Source organism: Octopus sinensis, linkage group LG2 (assembly GCF_006345805.1).
Source record: "Octopus sinensis linkage group LG2, ASM634580v1, whole genome shotgun sequence".
Classification (NCBI taxonomy): Eukaryota; Metazoa; Mollusca; class Cephalopoda; order Octopoda; family Octopodidae; genus Octopus; species Octopus sinensis.
In genome coordinates, this window is record NC_042998.1 from 85,748,097 (window position 1) to 85,769,826 (window position 21,730).

The window sequence follows — 21,730 nt, forward strand, 5'->3', positions numbered from 1 at the left end:
GGTAATGCCTTTGGTCTTTGCAGGCCCATTTGGAGCAGTGAGATCAATGTCATTAATGTTCTTCTTGAACCTTTGCAAATCAAACACCTGCAAGAAAGGAATTCCAGATTGCTATTATCCTAAAAAGAGAGGACTAGACATAGTGATTAGTGTAGAGATAAAGGGCTTAGGCACAACCAGGGCTATATGAGGAAGAAAGATGAGTCAAATAGAAGTGCCTGAGTGAAGTGTGTATGAGCCTAGACTGCTCCATGGAGCAAAGGCTATAGTAGTAATGGTAGAAAAGACTGAGAAAAGAGACAGCATGCCTGTGGGCTGGAGGCTGAAGTGTATAGATGATGTTATGCCAATTAAGTGATCCTTTTTCTGCATTTGGTCTAAGGTGTCTGTACAGCAGTAGCACCACCTCACATGTGAAAGCAATTGTCTGTTGTGGGCCACAAATAAGCTTTGTAGAGTAACGGTGATTGTTGCTGGCTAAAATATCTTTTTGACTCTGAAGAAAAGGGCCATGTACTTAGAATATTAAAGATATGCTTTTACCAAAAAAATTGTTGGTGACAGTGAGGCTCAACAAATGGAGCAATTGTGAAGGTTCAAGATATTGAAGGACTTCATTGTTGATGTTGTCTCTATTACCTTTGAGATATTAGAAGTGAATGTGTCAGGCAACAGTTGGTAGGTCAGAGAAGTTGCTTTTCTTAGGAATAGGACACTAGCATGTTTCTAAAGATCAAGGTAGATCCCTGTAAACGAGAGATTGAGTATGGTAGCTCTGAGATATAATTTTTGAGGGTGATGTAAGAGACTGATGACCTTACTGGATTGAACTGACTGAATGTACTTTAACACTTGGTTTGTATACAAGTAGTGGATTTGGAAAGGTCGAAGGTGATAAATTGGAGGTTTGCCAATTGTGCACAGTGGACATGAAGGCTTCTCTATGGGGTTACTACTAACAGAACTAGTGTTGTGAAGTGGAGGGAAAGAGGATTCTGCAAAGTTGGCAGAAGTTATTTTGGCAAGAGACCAAAAGGATTGGCTATAGTTCGGAAGTATAGATTGAATTACATAAGATAATTAATCAGTTGCCATAATGTTTAGTATTAATGTAAAGAGAAAAGCTGCTTGATGGGATGGCATGTTGTGTAAAATTAATCTATGATCATCTAAGTGAAATTTCTAAATTCATGTAAACTAGCCAGTATCTTAATTTAATGTAAGTTAGTAAATGCACACAAACAGATTTATAGTATTTTGTTTTTCATATAAAAACATTGAATACATTTATGTTACAAATGTTTATATAATCTGTTGTAATTGTATGTTGGTAAACAGAATTATTTCATCAAAACTTAAGGATTCATGCAATTGACCATTCAATCAGCTGTACTCATTAACAAGTCTAAAATATTTTTTTCTAAACTCACCAAGCCTGCCTGACTGGCTCCTGTGCTGGTGGCACGTAAAAAGCACCATATGGACATGGCTGATGCCAGTGCCCTCTGACTGGCTTCTGTGCCAGTGGCACGTGAAAAGCACTATCCAAATGTGGTTGATGCCAGGCTTGCCTGACTGGCTCCTGTTCCAGTGGCACATGAAAGCACCCACACTACACTGAGTGGTTGGTATTAGAGAGGGCATCCAGCTGTAGAAACATTGCCTGTTCAGATTGGAGCTTGGTGCAGCTGCTGGCTTTCCAGACTTCAGTCAAACTGTCCAACCCAGGTTAGCATGGAAAATGGACATGAAACGATGATGATGATGATTGATGAACTATGATTGGCTGTAGGTGTGGCTTTGTGACTGAGAAGCTTGCTTCCCAACCATGTGATTTGGGGTTAAGTCCCATAGTGTATCACTTTGAGCATCTTCTGCTATGACCATAGGCTGATCAAAGTTGATTTGGTAGATGGAAACTGAAAGAAGCTTGTCATGTATATGTGTATACATATATATATAAATATATAGTGTGTATTTGTTTTGTATATCCTGTCTTGATGTGTGAGGGTTGTAAACAAGCATCACTGTTATGCAAACAATGTTGTTTGTTTCCAATCTTCTATGAAAATATGTCTAGCAATAGGGAAATATTACCTTGCTTAGAAACAAGTGAGTGTTTGTGACAAGAAAGGCATATTGCCATAGAAAATCTGCCTCAACAAATTCCATCTGATCCATGCAAGCTTAGAAAAGTAGACATCAAACAATGACATAAAAAAAAAAACAATTACATGAAATTTTGCTAAAATAATCCTGTTTTTTAGAGCAGCAACAGAATGAGCTTTGAACTTCAACATGTGTATAAGCTTTACAATTATTTATTACTCTCTACTTTCATACACACTGTCTTATGGATATAAAATTTTAAATTCTACTTCCAGATGGAGATTTGATAACAATATTTGACAGCTCTGACCTTTCATTTGCAATTCAGTGTAGCCGGATACTGAAGCTCACATTATTTGGTAAGTAATTTTGTATTTCTTATGTATAATTTATCTTGCATGTTTTCTGCTCAACTCCTTTGTTATATTTCTGTTGAAATACACAGCTTTTATTTCACTTAATTTTGAAAATAATGAAGGATTTAGTAAATACCGCTTGAAGCTTTTGACGAAATAGAGGGGGATATAGCATCACATGATGTGGAAGACAACTGGAGGTTCCTATGAGACAACCTGTTGAGGGCTACTGACCAGATCTGTGGATGGTGCAAAGTCCCCTCTCGACCCAAGGTAACATGGTGGTGGAACAATGTAGTTTACAGGGCCATTAGGGAAAAGAAACAGGCATGGAAGGACCGGAAGAATGGTGGAAACAGGGAATTGTATCAGATTGCCAGAAGGGAAGTTAGGAGACAGGTTTACTTAGCCAGAGGAGAAGCAGATAAGAAAAATTTGCCTATGTTCTGCATCATGAGGACCAAAGACTTGAAGTGTTTTGTGTTGCAAGAGAGTGTGTGAGAGAGAATCATGATGTCATAGGAGAGAAATGTGTCTGCATGGATGATGGCTCACTTGCATTTAATGAGGCTGCAAAGAGAGACATTCACAATGCCACTATGAAAGGTTGCTAAATGAAGAGAATGAAAGAGAGTCTGCTGAATGTCGACCCAACAGAGGAACCAGCAATCCAAATTGACAGTACCTTGGTAGATAAAGCAATTAAAGGTATGAAGACAGGGAAAACCCCCAGCCCATCAGGAATCACTGCAGAGATGCTTAAAATATCTGGTGGTATCGGCTGTAGTCTAGTCACACGTATAGTCAATCTGGTGATACATGAAGGAGTCATACCCAATGACTGGTGTAGCAGCATCATAGTCAACCGCTACAAAGGTAAAGATGATGCATTAGATACAAATAATTACAGAGGTATCAAGCTGTTTGATCAAGAAATGAAAGTCATGGAGATGGTCGTAGCCCAACTAATAAAGGAGAGAGTCAGTTTAGACAAGATGGCATCACTCAGCAAGACTTTTGTTAGCCGCTCTCCAGCCATCTATTTAAAACTGTATACAGCTATGGTACGACCACACTTGGAATTCGCATCATCAGTTTGGAATCCCTATCTTGCTCAGAACATTGACCTTCTGGAATCTGTCCAGAGACGTGCAACCAAACGCATACCCTCCATCAGACACTTACCATATTCTGAGCGCCTTGTTTCCCTGGGCATGGATTCACTGAAGCTCCGGCGTCTGGCGACGGACTTGGTAAACACCCACAAGGTTATCAACCACCTCACCAACAACAACACTGAACACCTTTTTGATCTCCATGTGTCTAACACACGTGGACATGCCTACAAAGTCAGAAAACAACACAGCTCCCATGACTTTCGGAAACATTTTTTCACGCTCAGGGTTGCTGAAGCGTGGAATAAACTGCCTGCGTCAGTTGTTGACTGCCATGACACTGCATCCTTTAAGGCCCTCATGCTTTCCGAAATCCGCCGAAACTACACCTGATTATATATACACTTTAGATGAGTTGTAGTGCACCTGAGCACTGTACACAATTATTATTATTATTATTATTATTATAAGATGCAGTTTGGGTTTGTGCCAGGGAAAAGCACCACTGATGCTATATTTCTGGTAAGACAACTGCAGGAGAAATACCTAGCCAAAAATAAACCTCTGTACCTGGCTTTCATTGACATGGAGAAAGCCTTTGACAGGGTCCCTCGGTCCCTTATCTGGTGGTCAATGCAGAAAATAGGGATAGATGAGTGGTTATTGAGAGCTGTACCAGTCATATACAGGGATGCTGTCTGAGTGGCAACGAGTATAGTGAAGAATTCCTGGAAGGGGTCCACCAAGGATCAGTCCTCAGCCCCCTCTTATTCATCATAGTCCTCCAGGCAATAACATAGGAATTCAAGACAGGATGCCCCTGGGAGCTTCTCTATGCTGATGACCTTGCTCTAATTGCTGAGTCACTATCAGAACTAGGGAAGTTTCAGGTGTGGAAGCAAGGTCTAAAATTGTTGTCAGTGAAAATCTTCTTGGCTTGGCTTTGCAAGCAAAGATTAATGGGGAGGATGTTTATGTCCATTGCAGGCTTTTTGATGCCCAATGATTCCTATTCAGGGCCGGTTAGGGTTTGTCATAGTGTCCTTGATTTTCCTCCTTATTCTTTTGTCTGCATGGATGGTCTGCAGGTATCTTCAAAGGAAACTGTTGTCTGGAAGACAGTGAGATGCCAGGCATCACGGTCATTGGAAAGAATAGATCACTTGTGGTGATCAGTGCGACAGGTGTCAAGGGATAATTTTTTTTTAAATGTGTTTTTCTTATCCAAGGCCTGATTTCATGTATTGTCATAGTAGCAAAGTGATTTCCTGAAATAATTTATGGTTGTGAAGTAGAATAAGATCACCATTAAGCCTTTGAGTATAGTGCTCACTGAGGCGTCTATCATAAAGGAAATAAAAAGAAAATATAACATAGCTATTATTACTTAGAATTCTGTTAAAAAAGAAAAAGGAATTTAAATTTGCACATCATCATCATCATCATCGTCGTTTAGCGTCCGTTTTCCATGCTAGCATGGGTTGGACGGTTCTACTGGGGTCTGTGAAGCCAGAAGGCTTCATCAGGCCCAGTCAAATCTGGCAGTGTTTCTACGGCTGGATGCCCTTCCTAACGCCAACCACTTTGTGAGTGTAGTGGGTGCTTTTTACGTGCCACCCGCACAGGTGCCAGACAGAGCTGGCAAACGGCCACGAACGGATGGTGCTTTTTATGTGCCACCGGCACAAGGGCCAGGCGAGGCTGGCAACAGACACGAAACGGGGCGGTGCTGGCAACGGTCGCGAAACGGAAGGTTCTCTTACATTCCACCTGCACTGGTAACACTTCTGCAATTTCCATTGATCGATTTCCATTCTGATCCTCACTTGCCTCAACGGGTCTTCACAAGTAGAGTTTCGACATGCCACCGGCACTGGTAACACATCTGCAATTTCCATTGATCGATTTCCATTTCTGACCCTCACTTGCCTCAACGGGTCTTCACAAGTAGAGTATCGACATGCCACCGGCACTGGTAACACATCTGCAATTTCCATTGATCGATTTCGATTCTGATCCTCACTTGCCTCAACAGGTCTTCACAAGTAGAGTTTTGTGTCCCAAGAAGGGAAGGTATGCATACGTAGGCTGGCTCCATCCCAAGTAGAAGGCCACGGGTTATGGACTCACTTGTCCTGCCGGGTCTTCTTGCGCACAGCACACTTCCAGAGGACTCGGTCTCTAGTCATTTCCTCAGCGAGACCTAAAGTTCGAAGGTCGTGCTTCACCACCTCGTCCCAGGTTTTCCTGGGTCTGCCTCTTCCACAGGTTCCCTCAACCGCTAGGGTGTGGCACATGCAGACAAAAAAATATTTGTAAGAGATTGGTCCTTTGTTTAAACCAGAAAAGTGGTGGGGCTGCTAGATTGTCTTTGTTACTTTGTAAGGATTAACAACGTAATTGGCAATGTTTGAAAATAAAAATTTTTACAAAGGTTTTTAAATATAAAGGAAACTGACTTAATATGTATGCGTATTTATGTGTCTGTATGTATGTATATTTGTGTGTGTGTGTATGTATATATATATATGAGAGAGAGAAATTGAGAAACTGTTTAATTATTGTTTAATTTTATGTTTTTAGTAAATGGATTACCACGACATTTGGAAAGTGATGAAGTCAAATATATTCGTCGGGAGCTCAAAGATTTACGAAACAGAATTAATCAACTTCTTGATGTACTAGAACCACCTGGAGTATACTCAGATGATGGAGAAACCTCTTCTTTAAGTTAGTATCATTTAACAACTTCACTATATGAGGGGTTGCTGGAAAGTTCCTGGTTTTAAGGGTATTGTGATAGGCCTGGTTGGAGGCCCAACCCTCTGAGGTCTTTTACAGGGTTTAGAAAAAAACTGAAGGACAGCTGTAATAGGCTTGAGAATCTGAGGGGAGAATATGTTGAATAAAATCATAATTAACTGATCCTCCTGTATTTTCTTTTACCGAAAGCCCGGAACTTTTTAGCATCTCCTCTGTGTGTGTGTGCGTGCGCATGTATATATATATATGTGTGTGTGTGTGTGTGTATATATATAGCTTTCTCTTTAAGTCTCTCTCTCTCTCTTGTTTTCCAACTGGGGTATCCTTGTTTCTCTTCTACAGCAAGACTCGTATCTCTATTCCTCTATTTTTTTAACCTCTCATCACAAAGCCACCTCCCTCAATACTACTTCCTCTCCCAGCTGAGGAATCTTTGTCTTACAGGTTGCTTGTTGACCCCACCAGTGCTTGTGCCATGTGAAAAGCACCCAGTACACTCTGTAAAGTGGTTGGCATTAGGAAGGACACCTGAGTGTAAAAACCAAGCCAAAGCAGATATAGAGTTTGGTGCAGTCCTCTGGCTTGCCACCTCTTGGGAAACTGTTCAACCCATACTTTTAATGTGGCATCAGCACCAGTTCTTTATATGTGGCACCAGTTCAGGTCCTTCATATGTGACACTGACATGGATGCTTTATACATGACACTAGCACAGATGTTTTACACGTGGTACTGGCATGGGTGCTTACTATGTGGCACTGACATAGCTGTTTTTTACATGGCACTAGCACTACATCTGACTGTAAAACAATGCATCAATAATGTATTCATCTTGCTTATGCTAGTATTGAAAAATAAATGTAACGATGATCACATGTGTGTGTGTATCAATATTCATGATTTCATTTTACTTTCAGGAAATGGTGAAACAAATGGCAAACGACAAACAAGTATCAAATGTGGATTACCAGCCAATGCTGCACATAGCAAGGAATTCGATCCACTGTCTTCTCAAAGGGCTGTGGAAGAAAACACACAAAATAAAGTAATGTCTTCTTTTGGTCTTTCCACTGATGGTAAGTTTCATGTCATTCCTAGTAAATTTTCTGTTATCTTATTTGATTTTTGTTCTATTCTTTTTTTTTATATTATTCCATTTTTCAATTTTTGTTGCTTTAGCAGTTCATATATTTTTCATTCTCTAGAAAGGTTTCCTTACTTCTCAATTTGATTTTTTTAAATACCTGCACAGTTTAAGTTATCATATCTATATATGTTCATGTACATATGGACATATAATACACATGTCTCCACAGTACATATTTCAAGTTGTCTAAAATTAAGCTACTTTTCAATGAAAGCACTCAATAAATAATTAAAACTTAGAGCTATCACAACGTCACTGTGAAGGAAATAAAACAGAATGGAGGTATCTCAGATATTTTAAACCTAGATAGTTATATATTACATTTAGGACATAAGTTTATGTTTTTATATTGAGGATACATTCCATCAGCCCAAGGGGAATAAGACATGACAGCCTCTCTTCTGCTGGTGCCATAAAATATGCACTCTGTAAATTGGCTGGTGTTGGGAAAGGCATCCAAAATGAAACTTACAACTGAGATGTGGTTTTCCAACCTATCCAGGAGAGCAGTAACCCATGCCAGCTTGGAAAGCAGGTGTAAAATGATGATGATGGTGGTGAAGATGATGATTCAGCTCAATGTTGGTCAGTATAAAGTGAATGAAATGAACATATTATATATGTGGACTTGAATTCTGTCTTACTGAGGCTGATTAAAGCAACTAAATTGCTTGGCTTAGGTTAGAAATTTAAAATCTCAAACAAGCTCAGGACTGATATATGTAGAGAACAGATACACATAGGCTTTACAAATCATGTCTCAACACATGGGCTTAGTAAATAGTTAAAAATTAACTATAGTTATGACAACAATGTCTGTATAAGAATAGAATGGAGGAATCTTGTAGATATCATACAAAGCAAATTTAATTCAGACACAGCTTTTGTTTCAATGTTTTAGACTCTAGAAGGGAATAAGGCCAAATTTTTATTATAATTATATATTATCTCTCTCTTACTATATGTATGCATATTTATTTAAGACTTAGTATAAAACAATATAATTTATGTGATTCTAATTGTTCTTTTAACCTTATCTTTAGAGATAAAACTGTTTTTAATATTTTCATCAATGCTATGTTTGCTGTTACTGAATTGGAACCTTTATTTCTAAACTAAGGCTAGTAACATTCCTATCCACTAGGCCACTGAAACATACATTTGCCCTAGTGGATAAAAATGTTAAACTACCTTTAGTTTAGAAATAAAGGTTCTTTATTTGAATCCAGTTCAGTTATATGTATACATACAGGAATACAGCTAATGATGACCACAGATTGAACTAATCAAAACATAGTGTAAGCATTCAGATTACTTTTTCAAATGTAGTATTTAAAAAAGTGCCACACCCTAGTGGTTGAGGGAACCTGTGGAAGAGGTAGACCCAGGAATGGGATGAGGTGGTGAAGCATGACCTTCAAACATTAGGCCTCACTGAGGCAATATCTAGTGATTGAGACCTTTGGAAACTTGCAGTGCGAGAGAAGACCTGGCAAGCCAAGTAAGACCATAACCCATGGTGTATGCCAGGGGTGTAACCAGCTCACTTATGCGCATCTTTCCTTCATTGGACACTAAACTCTGTTTGCGAAGACCTGTTGATGCAAGTGAAATCGAAATTGAATCAAATTCGATGACTGGCACCCGTGCCAGTGGAGTGCTAAGAGCACCATCCAAGCGTGATCGTTGCCAGAGCAGCTGACTGGCTTCTGTGCCAGTGGCACGTAAACAGTACCATTCAAGCACGATCGTTACCAGCATCACCTTACTGGCACTTGTGTTGGTAGCATGTGAAAAACATCATTGGAGCGAAGTCATTGCCAGTACTGCTGGATGAGTCCTGTGCAGGTGGCATGTAAAAAACACCATTTGAGTGTTTCCGTTGCCAGTACTGCCTGACTGGCCCTCGTGCTGGTGGCATGTAAAAGCACCCACTACACTCTCGGAGTGGTTGTCGTTAGGAAGAGCATCCAGCTGTAGAAACTCTGCCAGATCACGACTGGTGCCTGGTGCAGCCATCTGGTTCACCAGTCCTCAGTTAAATCATCCATCCCATGCTAGCATGGAAAGCAGATGTTAAATGATGATGATTTTGAATTATGCATTATCATGTAGCTTTGAGATTTTGATGATGTGAAAATATCTTTTTAAAATAACATTGTAGGGTAGGGATGACAGGCTAGATCTGGCTGGTTTAAACATAAAGCATGTAGAATATTTCGGTTAGATGTGGCTGGTTTAAAAGCTAAAGGGTTAAACATTTTATATATCTAAAGATGAGATTAACAGTCCAAACAAATTATGGTCACAATTAATCATAACCTTAGACATAATTTATATTCTTGAAATACCCTGAATTAAAATTAAACAAAATTTTACTTTAGGCCTAGCTGTTTTATTTATCTAATAGATTCATTTATACTTTCTAATTAAAATTAGTAATTCAGTTATTTAAATGAAAGGAGTTATCTTCTTGGCAAGAGTTTACAATGATATAAATGTATTTATGCCAGTTTCCCTGCTGCTTACATTTCTGTGTATTTGTTCTACTTCGAAGTTCTTATACTTGAAAATGAAAACAGAATCTGAATTTTGTCTAAAACCATTTTTGATTTCAATAATAATGATCTATTATGATGAAATCCACTCAGGAACATCTAACATATCATATGCAGCAAAGGGATGAAGTAATTCTGAATGTCTGGAGCATAATTAGATGAATATTGTTAATTGATGTATACAAGACAGATTCTTCTAGCCAAGCCAGCTGGCAGGAGAGCTAGGAATAGACCAGGAGTGAGATGGTTGGATAATTTCCATAGTCTTGGTGATGCTTGGAATCTAGCAGGGAAGTGACCTGTTACTTTTGATAGAACCCTATGAATGAATTAGTTGAAGGTTCTACCTCAACAATCTTTCCAGGAGTAGAGCATGCTGAAATGCATGTCTGGATGGATGTATACAAGCCAAATTGTTTTTATAGCATATAGGATTGTGGAGATGGCATGGGATGTTGAAAACCAGCTTGGATTCCTTTTGATATCCAAAGTTCAGTGTTTCCCTCATTGATCTGAGTTGAAATGTCACTAGGGCCAAACTGTGCTTTTCTTTCATTTGGATTTGATAAAATAAATGCGAACAATACATTGAAATCAGTTCAGTGTGCTATAAACCGTATTTATAAGTATTTAGTTTCTGCCTAATCAATACTTTTTTTTTTCGCATTAGCTGATGTTTTGATTAGGAAATAACAGAAATATACTTGGAATTAAAATATTTCTTAATGCTGATGTACAAACAAGCTATTGTTTATGTATTTATTATGTTGGTTAAAAATTGATATTTATTTAGTCTAGCAACTGTAGCACTTTTGGCTTAGTTAGAAACAGGTGTGTAGATGCTACCACTAAGATAGATGCTATCAATAACACATTTCTCACTTGGATGTCCATGCATTTAAGTGAAGATAATTTTAGTAAATTATTTTAAATCATTATTTAGATGCTTAAAAATATTTTGTACTCACTTTGTGTGTAAGTATATAGTATGTATATGTGTACATACAATAAATTATAATAGATATAAAAATGCATTTTTTTCTAAATTTACATCCTTAGCAAATCCATATGGTTTATTCCTCCAGTAAAGGAAGAAATTACAATTACATTTGTATAGACTTTATCAACTGAGGTTAGTTCCAAGATGCACTGCTGCACTCTTGCTGTGAACCACTGAATGTAGTATAACCATTGTAGAAACCAGTTTTAACTTGTAATGCAATGTTGCTGTCTGTTAGCCTCTCACCTGAGTCAATTCTGATGAGCATATCCAGGTGGTAAAAGTAGCCAGTTATGCTTGATGATGACTCAAGATTCCATATTTCAAGTTAAGTTCTATCCCAACCATCATGCTGTACTATTGGTATTTAATTTTTTTATTGCAATTTTTTTCCTTGAAATCCTTCCCTGACTAGGTTTGAAACTGCAACTGTTTGGCAGTTATCCATGTATTTTCTGAGATAGTACTTAACTATTAAGACACCTGCTTAGCCTAAGTGGGTGGTTTATAATTTATTTTTATAAGTTGTTCTTTTCTTTTATTGTTTTCCATTCTCTTGCTAGATGAGAAGGAATATATTACTTTTTCTCTCCATTTTTTATCATGAGAAGAAAAGAAAAAGAGAAAGCTTTACTTGATATATTTCAATGGTCAGTTTTGTAGACTATTGTGAGCCAAACATTTCTTGAGTGTTCGTGGTGTGTGTCTGTTGTATATGTGCTTATGTATAAGTGTAATAAACTGCACTGAATAGAATAACAGTTGATAAATTGCTTCTTGACAGGCGACATTTTGAATTTAATTTAAATATTCAATCTTAGTTGTATATATTTATTACATGTTTATAGACTAAATCAGACAGATTATTATACAGTTGAGGCTTACTGAAAAGAACATTATAAAGTATCATTTCAAACCGTTTTTTTTTTTGTTTTTTTATATGTAGGATTATTTTAAGTTCTAGTTTAAGCATTATTTAACATTCTTCTCAGCTTTTCTTGGTATCTGTAGCTATTTGGGTATTTATAACATTTTCAATACCTATTTTGGTGCTAATTTTAATTTAATTATTAAAATTCAAAATTTCAATTAATCTAATGGATTATCTAAAAAGAATTCATTAGATCTTACAAAAGATTTCAGATTAAAAAGAAAATAAATCAAGGTTCTGTATAGTTTTCTTTATGCTTAAGTTACTTTTGGGGTTTACTTGCAACATAAGCTATAGTCTTTCTAAGGCTACATGCAGCTGTTGCTGCTGATAAGTATATCATTAGATTCGATTATGTTTCCCTGTCCATCATATAGGGCCCACACCAAATGAAAGCTCTGCTCAGACACCAGTGCCAACTGCCATCACTGCTCCGGATCGTCCCGGAAGCCCAGACAGTGTATCAAGTATTAGTTCTTCGGCAAGCAACCAATATCATTTACAACAGCGCCAGCAACTTTCACATCAGCAACCTACTCCCTCACCCATCCCAGCACCAGGTCTTTCTCTTAATCAGCAAATACCTGCTAGCAATGTTGCTGGCCACCCACAGTATCATGTAAACCCACAAGCACAGCGAACAGTTAATGTTGGTCCTCTTCAACCAGGCCAGCAGATGACTCCAACAATGAGATATCCAGCTCCCCAAACATTCCCACCTAATACTGGAGTGCATCAACCAGGTGAGTGTTACTGTTACTATGAATGCTGGCAAGTTCAGGTGGCTGTTTGAATAACTTTTTAACCCCCGGCTGCTTAATAGATTTTTCTTTTATTTTGTATTATTACTAAACAAGTGTTTACATAAATTCCTTACAGTGGATGGTAAAGTAAAATATTAAGTATTTTTCAGATTTTTCTTTTTCTTTTTGGACACTTTTTACTTAATAGGGATATATTTAAACTATTGACAGAGAAGTGTACCTTGGAACATATAATCATGTGTAAGCATTTTAAGCTTGATTCAAATTGGTAAATTAACAAAAATTGGAGAGATTGGTTGAATGAATTTTAAGTAAAGTAGAAAACCTTTAAAATTTAAGGATCTGTATTTTTTAGATTCATGTTTTGGAGTTGGGAGGATTTTTGTTCTAGAATAAATTCACCAGAAAATATACAAGGTAGCTTTGAATATAATTTATAAGGTGTAACATAGCAGAGTATAAAGATAAGGCTTTTTGTCTGTCTAAACTCAGTACAAATACTAAATGCAATGGTTTCCATGATTTTGCTTTATCTCTTCTCTAGTGTATAAATTACTCAACTTTCTTTTGTTTATTTTTTACTAATCTCTTCCATTGTTCTTGGTTATTGTTTAAAATGGCATGATTATAAAGCCAGATGTTTCCTATTGACAAAAAAGATATCTGATTAAATGTTGCTATGTTCATTGTGTTGTGATTTTTAAGAAAGATTCGGTGTTGACAGAGAAACCATAAGGTCCATAAATTCATCTGTTGTGTTATGTTTTAGTAAATATCTGCAATTTTGAATTGTTCAGTTTCTGTTGTCATCAGGCACCATACTTTATCATATGCATAATAAAGTATTACTAACATTTGGTATTCAAAAATATTTCCATCAGTACTCATGATAATTACTCTCAAATTTATATACACACATAACACATTATTTTCCTACCTTAATGAACTTATTTAAAAAGTAGTATTAGCATTAAGGAAGACATGGAGATTTAAAGTTAATACTTTCATTCTCAAACATTCCTTGATAATAGAGAAATGGCTTAAACTGTTTAAAAATATGTTTATTGGTAAAATTATTTTTTTAAGGGAGTAGGGTGTGATTTGAGGGTGATTTAGCCACTATTTCTAACATTTCAAGTGATCACATTGTGGCTTCCCTCTTAGCTCATCTTGGTTTTATAGTTTCAAGACCTATTCATGAATATTTCATTCAGCTATTGAATCTTGTATATTTCTGGCTGAAAGACATTGGTTAGTCATGTTAGGCAGCTATATTGCATCTGCTATAACTCTGGGCATTGAACTTTAAAAGCTCTTTGCTCTATAGTGTTTTCATCCTTGTTTTTCTCTTTCACTCTATTCACAGCCCTAACTTCTTCCTATAATATGCTTTGACCAGCACTAATAGTGAATCATTTTGTGAGAGGCAGGACATAGATAGGTGATATACTATGCTGAATTAAACTGAAAACTCTTGTTTATCTGGGCCATTCTTTAGTTCATAATTTTTAACTTGATAATTATTGCTGCATGTTCATCTCATTGATCTGATTATGTCAGTCAATTCAAGAAAACTTGAATATCTGCTTAGTTTCCAATGTGAGTGAAAGCACATAAAAAATGACGGAAAGTGTTGAGCAGATTATAAATTTACTAAAGAAGGTGAGTACTTTATAAGTTAAGGGATTATTCATTATTACATTTCTTTTTACTGAAACAGTCCCTAACTTCTTTTTGCACCTAGCGTTTGTTTCATGGAAGACAATTTTTCCATGGACCAGGGGATCATATGCATAACAAAATAGAATAGATAACTAATTTATTACATATGCAATACATATATAATGCAAAAATACCCAGCGCACTGCAGTTGTCATTGAAAGAGAAATAAAGTTTAAAACTTTATTCTTTATGTGCAGTCTGGTACCTAATGATCCATGGCTTCAGTGCTGGTCAATGGATTGGTAGTTGGGGCCCTTGTCTTACAGGATACAGTGGATTTGTCAAGTCTTCTAAACTTTATCAACTAGTGAAACCTTGTTGAGCAAGACTGTAGCACAAAGGAAGCTATCTGAATTCATAGGAACATCATTATTTCTTGGTCCAGCAATTGATATCCCAAATATTTTTTGTGCAATGTTTGTTTGTATGGGGCGCAGTGTGGCATTTTGGACATATTCCATCCATCTTTCTGGAGGTGCAAAAGTGCTGCTGATAGGCTATGTGTGCAAACACATACTTGTTTAAATGTGGCAAATGGTTATATAGAAATAGACTATCATTTTCTTATTGGTGGACTCATTAATAATAAAAAAAATTCCTGATGTTAAACTAAAGTTTAGACTTGAAAAGTTTCTTGAGTCATTTCTATTTAATGTTACTTTAATGTAACTAAATACATCAAATAACTGGTTTAAATTTGAATTTCTTACTTTACTGTAGAAGCTCAGAAATAAATATGTTAGATAATATTTCAGTATCTGCCACTTAATCTAAAGTATACTTTTATTATGAATATTCATTGCTACCTTTTAATAGCATGCTGAGGCTGTTTTATTTTAAATAGAGATCAAATTTTTCATTACATGAATGCTAAAATAAAAATATTTAATATTTTTTACTTTTCCATCTCTTACTAATAAAAAAAGAGGAATGGTTTCTAACATTTGAAATAATAAAACAATATAATTTCCTTTCTTCTTATTAATGCTTTTAAAACATATCTGCCTTTTTCTTTACCCTTCATTCCTTTTTGCTGTAGTCTTAATCCATTGATAATTGCATGCTCTGGGTGTGGTTTCTTTACTTCAACTAAATCTTATGAGGTATAGCACACAAGAATTTCAGATACATGGAATATATACAAAGATGGTTGCATTTAAATGATGTTAAGGACAGATTTCGTTTGGTGAAAGATATACATATATTGGCTTTAGCATTGGTTTAAATTCCTTTCACATCGTAGCAAATTCTGGCATGAAATGCATTTTGGCTAAAAAAAAAACGTTCGTGGTTTTAAACTCCTGCATTTTAAAATCTATGTACATAAATACATTAGGTATTCAATACATTAGGTATTGAACTTCTCATATGTTTTTTTTTTCAGTTTCCCAATAAGTCAAATGTATAGTTCATTTGTGCATTTGAGCAACAGACTTTTGAAAATCTAATTTTCAGCAAAATTTTTGTCTGTAAATATATAATTGACAAATGACTAAATTTTGGTAATTAATGTTTATAAGTGAAATATTTCAAACTTTCATAGTATGACAATTAAACTTGGTATGCTTGTGCTCAACTGTATCTTATATAGAATGATATCCAGTTTATCTAATTTGGTACAGTAATGTTTCAGATTTTTAACTGAGTTACATTCTTCCTTAAATCTGTGACATGTTTAAGCATGTTTGAATATAACTATATTTTATCTGTCAGTAGTAACTTTCTGTTTCAATAAGATATACATTATTAAAGTATGTAATTAACTTTTCCAAAATGTTTTCTTGTGTTCTTTTCTAGTTGTACAGAAATCCTTAGTACTTCAATGGAATGCCTGGTCTTTGTAGATTCAAAATATAGGTTTATTTTTTATATAATTGGTCAGTAAATGAAATTTATTAGCAAAATATGCTATTTGGTTCAACAATCTTAACTGTTAAATGGAGCTATATTTGGAGGCAGGATATATGATAGTAGATACAAAGATCAGAACCATTTCACATGTAAATGGTATGCAGATCCATTGAGAATAGCACTCGAAAATAGTCTCATATATATGAGGGAATTGCCAGAATCCAGAGCAGAGGATCAGTGTACTTGCTCAGTATGGAAGATTAGGTATTTTTCAGGTCATATAAAGACTGACCAAAATTGATAAATACTTCTATGTAGGATACTCTTTTCAGTTTTGGCTACAGTATTAAGGAATACACAATTGATGATTTGGTGAAAAGAGTAAATTCCTGCCTGTTTTTATTTGCTCAAAAATAATTCTTTAATTTTTCAAAAGAATCTGTGGTGTTGGCATGTGTGCACATATGTATGTGGTAGATTTTTTTGGATGTGCTATGTGTGTTACTAGCTTTTAATTTATGTCATCCTTTTGAGATGTTTTTTATAACAATATTTGTTATTTGTAGTGTTACAGAATTTCTTTATCTCTGAAAACAGACTAATTTTTGTTTTATACATAAATACTAGTTGAAATTTGACAAATTTGTTTGAACAGGCTGAATAAAATTCAAATTGAAAAAGGAAAATATAAGGTTATATTGAATATTTTATGATGTATGATGTTAGAAAGTGTTTTTGTGGGTATAAATCTTATTAAAACATTGTTCACTTGTAAAACAAGTTAATAAGGAAATGCCTCCTGACTAGCGTGTTTCAGTTGTGACTTTATATGTTTGATATATTTATACATATCTTGAAACCTTTAAAAATATTTTAGAAGGATAATTACAACTGAACAACAACTAAACATTTGATAAATTCTCTGACATTGGAATAAAACAGAAATTGATTAAATATACTCTTGTATTCAGGCACTCTACACATGTTATTTGAGAAATATCACTATCAAAAGTTCAAAAGGAAGAAAAATAAGAAAGGTTGCAGATTGGTTGACATAGGTTGAAAGTTGTAAATTAATTTTAACCAAAATTCATGTATAGGAAAACTAATTAGAGCACTTTGATTAATAGAAGTTAAAATAATGGCCTCATAGCTAGTAATCTTTCTGAGAAATATGGGTGGTTAAGAAGTTTGTTTTGTAACCGTATGGTTTCAGGTTTAACACCACTTTGTGGCATGTATCTTCCATTTTAGTCTCAGGCTAACTACAGTTTTGTGAGTGGATCTTGTATATGCATGCATACATACACATACACACGTGCATATACATGAGTGTCTTTGTCTTGACTTGACATGATAGTTTCAAATGAGTGGCACCATCATACAAATGATGTATGTTTCATATCTTCTGTTAAAACATGTCCAGCTACCAGGGAATATTATCCTGCTTGGAAACAGGTGACAGTTGGTAACAGAAGGGCAGCCAAATGTAGGAAACCTGCCTAAACAAATACTGTCTGATCCATGCAATAATTATAAAAATGGACTGTTTTCAAACAGTGCTGGTGGTAAGAGAGAAGGAGAGAGAGACACACACACATACACACTATGAGTTTCTGTCTATTAAATTCACTTACAAGGCATTACTTGGCCTGAGGCTATAGTGGAAGACACTTACCCAAGGTGTTGCACAGTGGGACTGAACCCTAAACCACATCATTTGCAGAGTGAGCTCCTTAACCACATAGCCATGTCTGCACCTGTTTTGAGAAAGTTCCTTTTTGAAAGAATGCTGAAGAGACTTTTTTTTTCTATGTTTGAGTGGAATGTTGATATTTAACCATTTCTTTATGAATCTTGAGTGCATGCAACATGACTGCATGCAATTGATAATTAACAAACTAGAATTATGAAGTGACAGCAGTGCATCCTCCTGATACTATGTTCAATGTTTCTTTTTCTATATGTATTAATAACTTGTCTATAAATAACATCAAAATAGGAGTACAACTATAATGACATCAAAAGAAGGTAATAGACAGGCATATGAAGATCTAGTATCACCACCATCCATTATTTTGTATTTATCAAATGGTTCAGTTTAATATTATAACCAATCTCTCCTTGTGATAACATATCCATCTTTTCTATTCTTTCTCCTCTGTTGCATTTGCCCCTCTTCCTTCTCTTTTACTAGTTATTTTATCTAGTGGACATATGTACTGAAATAAACATGAAGTTTAGTAATGTGCATGCTAAACTTCAATGAGAGCATTTTTGGAAAAGTTTCACCTCTAACTGCCCACTCCTTTCAATTTAATAAGGAGTTTTCTTAGTTTGAAATATCACCTCTTCGTGTAAAAATGAGATTTATTCATCATCGTCATCACCATTTAATATCTGTTTTCCATGCTGGCATGGGTTGGTCAGTTTGACAAGAGCTGATGTGCTAGAGGACCCTGCCAAGCTCCAATGCTTGCTTTTGCATGGTTTTTGAAACTGTATGTCCTTCTTAATGCCAACCATTTCACTGAGTGTATTAAGTGTTTTTTTATGTGGCATTGGCACTAGTGAGGTCACCAAATAACTCACAAGACAAAAACCCTCAACTGAGAAGGGTGTAATATTGAGGGGTGGTTTTGTGGGAGATGAGTTTAAATTATGATAGAGGAACAGATATAGGTGCCTTGCTGTTAAGATATATGGTTACCCCAGTTGAAAAAGGAGAGAAGAAAATTATACATACGTTACACCATATGTAAACAAGCAAGTTTGTTTTTGAAGCGTTGAAATGTATTGTAGAACAAGTAGAAAGATATATTTTTCAACATGTAAATACTGATAGAATAGCATACATAGGATAAAAGGCTGGTTGCTGACAAACTTTTCTGCTCTGAAAGGATTTTATCCTATATATGCTGTTCTATCAGTATTTACACACTGAAAAATTTATCTTTCTACTTGTTCTACTATACACACATTAGCCAACTTGTACATGTATTTTTATTCTGAAGTAAAAATACTTTAGAGAGAACATTCAGTCACCCCCCCCCCCCCACAAAAGACTCCCTGATATCTTCATTAGTTTCATTACATGAAGGCTGACTGTACATTTTGTGTTTCCTGAGTTGATAAAATAACTAACCAAGCAAATACTGGGATCGACACAATTAACTACACTTGCTGCTGCTGCTTATGATTTTGTGTCATTTGGATTGGATATTATTATTATTAATATTTTTATTATTGTTATTATTATCATCATTATTATTATTTGCTGGATGTGCAATGTCATTGTGCATGAGCAACAGAGCATGTCTTGAGAGAAAAAATGAACATAAGTGGCATCAGATGTGGTGTGCAAAAGAGACAAAATGTGCTGGTATGGATGAGAACAGCTGGGTAAAGAAGTGCCCCACATCTTAAGGAAATTTTTTTTATTTCAACCAATAGAAAAGAAGTTAACAAATCCAAATACCAATTGATGCAACATATTTCCCCTTCACTTTGTCTATACATGTCACCTTCAGTCATGTTCACTTTGTTCATTCAAATAGTTTCTAGTGACATGAACAATATTGAAAGTTTTTGCAGTTAAGACAGTAAGCTTTCTGCCACACTGGTCTTTTGAAGAACTCTGCATTTATTTGTACTATTTATACCCCCATTCCCACTCTAAGGGATTTTGCTAATGCCTCATATTCTTTCTGTTCTTTATTGTTACTATTGTTATGATCTATAATGATTCCTTTGTCCATTTACTTTGGCCTGTATTATGAATACGGTTTTAGGAATAAAACTCTGAAGGATATAGTTTAGGCTTCAGTCCTGCTTGCAAAACCAAACAAGTTTGACACTCCTGAATTAGTCATACAATTTTCCATTCTCTTTGGTGGCAGCTACCAAACTTTTTTGTACATAAACACATTTGACTGTTAAGTAGATGCAGAATTTCTGTCCAGGGTGACCCCAAGACTGCTTTGACCTTTGAAGTGTTTGATTGGCTATCTTTCCGTCTATAAAATCTGCTCAGAGATGACCAAAGCTGTTCAGTTGCTATATTTGTATCATCCATTCAAATGTAAATATTCAGTTTTGCAGAACCATCTATCTTACTATTGGATGTCTTTCATTCATTTCTTTTCTTCTTCCTTTTTAATTTTATTATCCTTAAATCTATTTGCTTGATACTACTGGTTGAAATTCTTCAATGGCTGGCTCTTGTCTATCTTTTAGATTTAACACTGTTTTTTCCTGTTATTGTTTCAAATAAGTTTTGGCACAAATGGTTATATAGTGAAAATCTTCATTAACCATTTTGATACCAATCCACCTGAGATAAATCTATTTCATTTAAAGTCATCTGAATTAAAATCTTCTGTCAAAAATTTTTGTTTATATAGCAAATGATGGTTATTTTACCAAGTTTTTCATTATTTTCAAAATTAATTGAGACAAAAACAGTGTATTTCGATAAATATGGTAACAAAAAGGTTAATTTTTTTGTCATTTGTTGTTTTTCTTAAGTTCAAGTTTTGACAAAAGATTTCTAATACTACCCTTGTGATTCATACTTCTATTATTAGGTTATCAAGCACAGCAATCAACCCAACAACTGCAACCTTCACAACCACAGCAACAACAACAACAACAACAACAGCAACAACTACCACCACAGCAGCAGTTTTCTGGACCAACGATGCCAGGACAGCAATTTCCCCAACAGCAACCATCTTCAGCTCTTAGTCCTTTTGGTTCTACTAATCAAACCAATCAACCAATTCAAAATTTTAATTATCCAGCAAACCCACAGCAGCAGCAACAACAGCAGCAGCAGCAGCCACAACAACAACCACCACAACAGCAACAACCACCTCAGGCACAAGCTTATAACCCTTATCAACAGGTAAGATAAATTTTGTTTCTTGTGCTTATTTGACATCTGAGAGTTAATTGTTTATTAGCTATATGGAATAAATTTGGATATTTGCTGGAAAATGTAATTAAAAAAAAATAGAGAGAAATTTATATTTCTGGGTATTTCAGCTTTCTACTTTAATATCTTTAAAAAATTTGGAATTTTTAAAAAGTTTCTATTTTTTTGATAAAAAATTGGGCTTATATGATTTATCTTAAGATATTTACTCACCTGAATTTTCATCCACATTTACCTGTTTTTTTTTTTTATGTGAAACATGACATTTCATACTTGAGAGTGTCTATTTAGGATTTTGTGGGGTTCTTTTTTTTTTTTTGCTTGAATTTTTTTCCATAAATTACTTTATAAATTTAATACTTTTCACATGTGGCAAGTAAAAAAATCTGAAACTATTGCTGTCACGTTAAAGCTGTAAGAAATTTACAAACAGTTTTTGGTTCCAAATAAATATTAATGCAATTAAATTTTTGTTTTT

General features: G+C 35.3%; 1 protein-coding gene across 5 annotated transcripts in view; it reads left to right on the top strand.

Annotated features, from left to right (window-relative positions):
• The window catches only part of LOC115232649 (protein TFG), a 79,129-nt gene that overhangs the window by 18,777 nt on the left and 38,622 nt on the right, over window positions 1-21,730 (top strand). For 4 of the 5 annotated variants that reach the window (XM_036514966.1, XM_036514959.1, XM_029802649.2 and 1 more), the window contains exons 3-7: window positions 2,385-2,468; window positions 6,164-6,310; window positions 7,261-7,419; window positions 12,357-12,722; window positions 20,903-21,222. In XM_036514966.1, the coding sequence (XP_036370859.1) occupies window positions 2,385-2,468; window positions 6,164-6,310; window positions 7,261-7,419; window positions 12,357-12,722; window positions 20,903-21,222 (1,076 nt within the window). The remainder of the gene's footprint in view (window positions 1-2,384; window positions 2,469-6,163; window positions 6,311-7,260; window positions 7,420-12,356; window positions 12,723-20,902; window positions 21,223-21,730) is intronic. The other variant, XM_036514974.1, reaches the window with a different exon arrangement.